This window comes from Rhinopithecus bieti, unplaced genomic scaffold, assembly GCF_001698545.2.
Source record: "Rhinopithecus bieti isolate Rb0 unplaced genomic scaffold, ASM169854v2 scaffold_68522, whole genome shotgun sequence".
NCBI lineage: Eukaryota > Metazoa > Chordata > Mammalia > Primates > Cercopithecidae > Rhinopithecus > Rhinopithecus bieti.
In genome coordinates this window covers 26,725-32,269 of record NW_016825517.1, presented here as the reverse complement: position 1 = coordinate 32,269, position 5,545 = coordinate 26,725, and the positions used below count along the sequence as shown (strand labels likewise).

At 42.5% G+C, this 5,545-nt stretch overlaps 1 protein-coding gene across 1 annotated transcript in view; it reads right to left on the bottom strand.

Moving 5' to 3' along the window:
* ITIH6 (inter-alpha-trypsin inhibitor heavy chain family member 6) overlaps positions 1–1,539 on the bottom strand; it is a 49,039-nt gene extending 47,500 nt beyond the window's left edge. Inside the window, exons 1-2 of the mRNA XM_017863055.1 lie at positions 1,438–1,539; positions 260–414 (exon numbers count right to left, since the gene is read on the bottom strand). Coding sequence (XP_017718544.1) covers positions 260–414; positions 1,438–1,539 — 257 coding nt within the window. The remainder of the gene's footprint in view (positions 1–259; positions 415–1,437) is intronic.
* Between the last annotated feature and the right edge of the window lie 4,006 nt (positions 1,540–5,545).

Sequence of the window (5,545 nt, the reverse complement as noted above, 5' to 3'; positions counted from 1 at the left end):
AAAAAAAAAAAAAAAAAAAAAAGGAAAAAAAGAAACTGGATTCTAATTTTATCCCCATTTTGTAGATGTGTAAAATGAGACTCCCAGAAATGAAGTAATTTGCCCTGGGTCCCAAACTGGCAGAGCGAGGATTCAGACTCAAGAAGTCTGATCTCAGAGTGCATTCTTTTAATCACTATACTCTGCTGACAGAATAAGCACAAGAATGAACAAATATATGCACAAATGAATGAAGTGGTGACTTTGGAAGCAGACTTACATAGTGAAATTGGAGATAAAGGCGAGATGAGGCAGATCCAGGTCAAAGATGGCTTCATGGGCTTCAGCATGTGGATTAAACAGGACAGAAGTGACCAAGGTGTGGGCGTAGCGAGACACCACCGTGGAGTGCATGGAATAGCTTGTCATTAACAACTGAGAGAGAAGACAGGAGGAGGTGTTTTAGGTAGACTATGTCCTCAGCCTAGATGGGCTAGTACTTGGGAACCCAAGATTCCTACACAGGCCTCAAAGTATACAGGTGGATAAACTGAGGCCTAGAGAGGGAAAACAGCCTCTGTCATCCATTTGGTGGATCTGCCTGATTGCTTCAGCAAGCTTTATCAAGTCTCAGAAACCCAAGACTCACAGAAGATTAGAGATCAAGGGACCTCTCTGGACAAGCACTTCTCTAACTTTGATGTGCACGTGAATCTCCTGGAAATCTTGTTAAAATGAAGATTCTGATTCAGCAAGACTGGGGTGAGGGCTGAGATTTTATCTTTCTAAAAGCTCCCACAGGATGATGCTGATGCTAGTCCACAGATTTCACTTTGAGTAGCAAGGCTTTAGAATATAGCAGAGCAGCCGCCATTCACTGAATCCTACTCTGTCCAAGGCACTGATAAATATCGATTTTTTTCTTCTTTAGGATCTCAGGTGTAAAGAGTCGCACTTATAAGAACAATCATGCACTGCAAACATGGTAAGTATCTGGCATCCATGATGAGGGCACACAGCAAGTACAATATCTATCTTCTTCCTCTCCTTTCTTGAGGTAATGGTCCCTCTATCTACCTACACGTGATGCACAGCTAGTTCCTTCCCAGTATGGGACAGTGGGAAATGGGGACAACTTGAGATCAGACGGACCTAGGTTCAAATTCTGGTTCTGCCTCTTCCTGTGTCTTAACTTTGGAACCCGTTTTCTCTTCTCTATAACGGGGATAATAATATAGCCCAGCTCACAGAGATGCTGTGAAGACTAAATGAAATAATAATTCTGGGACCCCTGGTGCAGCACCTGACATGTGCTTAGCAAATAGTACCTCTTTTCTCTGGCTCTAGCTTCTCAGTCATAGGACTGAAGAAACACACTGAATAACCTTCCCAAATTTCCCCCAAGAAGCTAATTTTATTACGAATCCCCAAGCTTTGTTCCCTCATCCCAGAACTGACCTTTGTGCTTGATGAAGTGGGGACAGGGGGTCCCTGGTATGTCAGTTCAAGAAGAATGATCAGCAAAAAGCTGACACAGATGAGGTACCTCCACCCAGACATGATGCCACCTCTGGCCTAGATCTGTTGTTCACATCCAGAAGATCTGAGCCCGATCTCCAAACCCTTGCTCTTTCCTCCAGGTATCCCTTCTCTTGAGAGGGAGGGACCATCCTGAAGGGTGGGGAAGGCTCTGAATGTGGCATTGAGGCTCACACAAGCCAGGATTGTCCAGGAGCTGGGGCTGGCATCTTGCCTGGAGAAGGGCCAGTTCCATGCTTCCTTTTTTTCCCTCATCCAACTGTAAGATGAATGGAAACTAAACATACCAGAGCGCTGGGTCTGTCTGTTTGCTGTGTTGGCTCAGGGTGGGGTTTTTCTTTCCTATAAACATCCACAGGAGCCCAGTAACTGGGGCCAGAGAAAGGTCACTTAGCATTGATCATCTTAAAAAGGTAGCGGCGATGAGAGAGGGATTGGCAAGGCAAGCCCCCAATACTGGTCTTCCCTGGTATTGACTTTAGCCTAGTGCCTGGAGGGACTTACTCAGGATCCCACAACAATTTAGGGGTCCCACAGACATAATAAGACTTACAATCTCTAGAATAGCCAGAGGCCAAGACAAGCTGGAGCAGGGCTGAGAAAGAATATAACACAGTGGTTTCAAAACAGGCTTTGGACTCAGACCACCTGGGTTTGAATCTCAGTTCTGCCACTTACTGACTGTATAATATTGAGCATGTTATTTAACCTCACTGTAGCTTCAGTTTCTTCATCTATAAAATAAGAATAGTAATAGCATCTACTTCATAAAGTTCTTATGAAGATTGAGTTTGTACTTTGAGAGTGCTTGGCACATGGTAAGTGATCACTAAATAGCTGCTAGGAGGAGGGCAGGATGAGGTATAACAGAGATCAAAAGTGTGGAAACCTCCCTGTCCTTGGAGATCTGAGTGGAGGGAGAAAGGAGGAACTGAGGTGCTCTGGACTCAGGATCTGCAGGTCCTGTGGAGGGTAGGGGTGAGGAATGGGGCTGAGAAAAAGGAAAGGACTTGAAGGTCTACACAAGGACTATCAGCCTCAGTCAGAATCCTGCCACCCTGGCCCTCCCGCCTCCACCCATCCACACAGGGAGCATGGACAGCTCCAGTACTTACTCTCGGGGGCAAAATCTCTGACGACATTTTACAAACTACCCCAGGAACACTCAGATTTGTCCTAGGGCATTTGGCATCACAACAAAGTCTTCTCATTCTGGCACCTGTGGGTCCCCAAACCTGTCAGTTGCCACCTTCCACAAGTCCACACCAAGTTTCTTCTCAGGATTTCCTCATGAGGGAGAGCCTTAGCTAGAGAACAGCTCTGCTAGAGAACAGCTCTTAGCTAGAGAACAGCTCTGCAACAGAGAAAACTCCCATCAACTGCCGAGTCCTATTCTCTTAAATATGAATGAGTAGCCAAGGAGCCTCAAGCAAATTAAGGAAGCCTGTAGCATGAAAGCAAAATACTAAAAGAAACAAATAGAACAACTAACCCTAGAGCAGTTTGAGGATCTGGGAAACAAAAGAGAACTTCAGGGGAAAAATTGATACTATTCTCAATAAGATTCAAGAAGATACAACATGCATAAAACAAGAACTAGATGCCATAAAACAGGAACAATCAGAGAAAACAGAGATTCCTTAGAAATTAAAAGTAAGTTACTGAAATAATAAATTTCCCAGGACCAGGAAATGAGGAAATCTCCCAGAATGTAGGGCAAAAAAGCCAAGGCAACAGAAAATGTGAGAGAAAATTTAAGAGAGATGGATTAATCTAGCAAATTAAACATTTGAATAATAGGAGTAATTTTGTTTTCTAGACAGAGAAAACAAAACAATGAAGGAAACTTTAATGAAAATGTATTAGGCCAGATGTGGTGGCTCACATCTGTAATCCCAGCACTTTGGGAGGTTGAGGTGGGAGGATTGCTTGAGGCCAGGAGTTTGAGATTAGCCTGGCTAACATAGTGAGACTCTGACTCTACAAAAAAAAAGAAAAGAAATAGCCAGTCATGATGGCTCTCATCTGTAAATCCCAGCTGCTTGGAAAGCAGAGGTGGGAGGATTGCTTGAGCCCAGGAGTTCAAGGTTACAGTGAGCCATGGTTGTGCCACTATACTCCAGCTTGGGAGACAGAGTGAGACCTTGTCTCAAAAAATAGATATATTAGAAGTTATAATAATTTCCTACACCTGAAGAAGGAGCTCCACACAGGTGCCCAGAACAGCAAATCCAGGAAACAGTGAATCCAATTCAAGCAAAGACTGCAGCAGCCTCCTTACTGGTCCTCCTCCTTCAGCCTTCATCTTCCCCTTTTCTGCCTCCCACCAGTATATTTTTACAACAACCAGAGGGATCCTTTTGAAACCCAAGTCAGATCCTGTCCCCTTTCTGCTTAAAACTCTCCTGTGGATCCCACCTGTGGCTTACATGGCCCTATGTGAGAGGGGTCAGTGAGGCAAGCCCTCATTACCCATTTGACCCCATTTCCTATTACTTCCCTTCCTGCCTTCCTCCATCACTCTAGCAACTCTGGCCATTATGTTCTTCAAAAATGCCAGACATGGGGAAAAGAATGCCAGGAATGATCCTGTTCCATGGCCTTTGCAATGACTATTCTTTGTGCTTGGAATGTTTTCTCACCAAGTATCCACTTGGTTAGTTCTCTCACCTTATGCAAGTCTTTGCCCACATGCTACCTTTTCAGTGAGTATTTCCCTGACCAACCTATTTACTTATTTTTAATTTTTTTGTTATTGATGCATAATATTTGTACAAATTTATGGGATACATTGATATTTCGTTACATGCATAGAATGTGTAATAATCAAGTCAGGGTATTTAGGGTGTCCGTTGCCTTGAGTATTTATCATTTCTATGTGTTGGGAACATTTCAACTTATCTTTTCTAGCTATTTTGAAATATACGACACATTGTTATGACCAGCCTACTTAAAACTGATATTTTTCTCCATAGCACTTACAACACATTTTAATTTGAATACATTTTACTGATTTATCTTATTATCTTTTCTCTCTCCCTTACTAGAATCAGCTCCATGGGGGCCAAGGATTGCTATCTGTCTTCTTCACTGCCCTAGCCTAATCTCCCAGAACAGTACCTGGCACATGGTAGACACTCAAAAAATACTTGTTGAAGGAGTGAATACAAAAAAATTCAAGGAAAAGAGAAAGGCTTTTAGAAAGTGTGTGTGTGTGTGTGTGTGTGTGTGTGTGATTATTCAAGAAAGTCTTGGCCAAATACAAAGCAAAATAAAATGTAATATGATTATGAGCAGCTGATAAGAGTATAGGAAAGATTCCATTTGACCTCGATGCTAGAAACATTCTCCTCTGAGAGGCCCAAAGATTGTGACCTTGAACTTGAAGAGAAGGAAGTGTATTCCAGGCTCACTGCTTGGCTAGATTTTGAAAAATATTTACATAGCCATGATAATGTGAATGCTGTTTATTGGGTTTCAGGTCATAGAGTCAACCTGGAGAGACAAAGCAGGGAAGATCTGATTGTGGCTGCAGAACAGAATGTAAATGTTAATAGCCAGGGCAATGTAAAAGGAAAGATAAAACTGACAATGTGGGACATTGAATGGGCAGGGGGAGGGTTGTAGCCATAATATCCTTGTCTTAAAAAGTGGGGAGTCAAAACTATCTGTCAAAATGGATGGAATACAAATAGAGGTCTGAGTATATCTTTTCAAGTTACAAAATTAACCAAAAACAAAAAAGGAACATCAGTGTTAACCATTGCAGGGGAGTAGAGGGAAAAGTGAGGCACTGTACATAAACAAAATCCTTACTGCCATCTCTGGGATATTGTCTAATTTTTTTTTTTAAAGAACCATTACATACACATTATCTAGAGTTGTAAAGGGAACCAACAGTAGAGCTGAAACTAAAAACTGTTAAAAGTTGGCTTTGAGGGGGTGGGATGGAGATGGGGAGGGTTGAGGCAGGGGACTATTAGTTTTTGTCATATGATCTTCTGTACTATTTCATTTGTTGTCATGT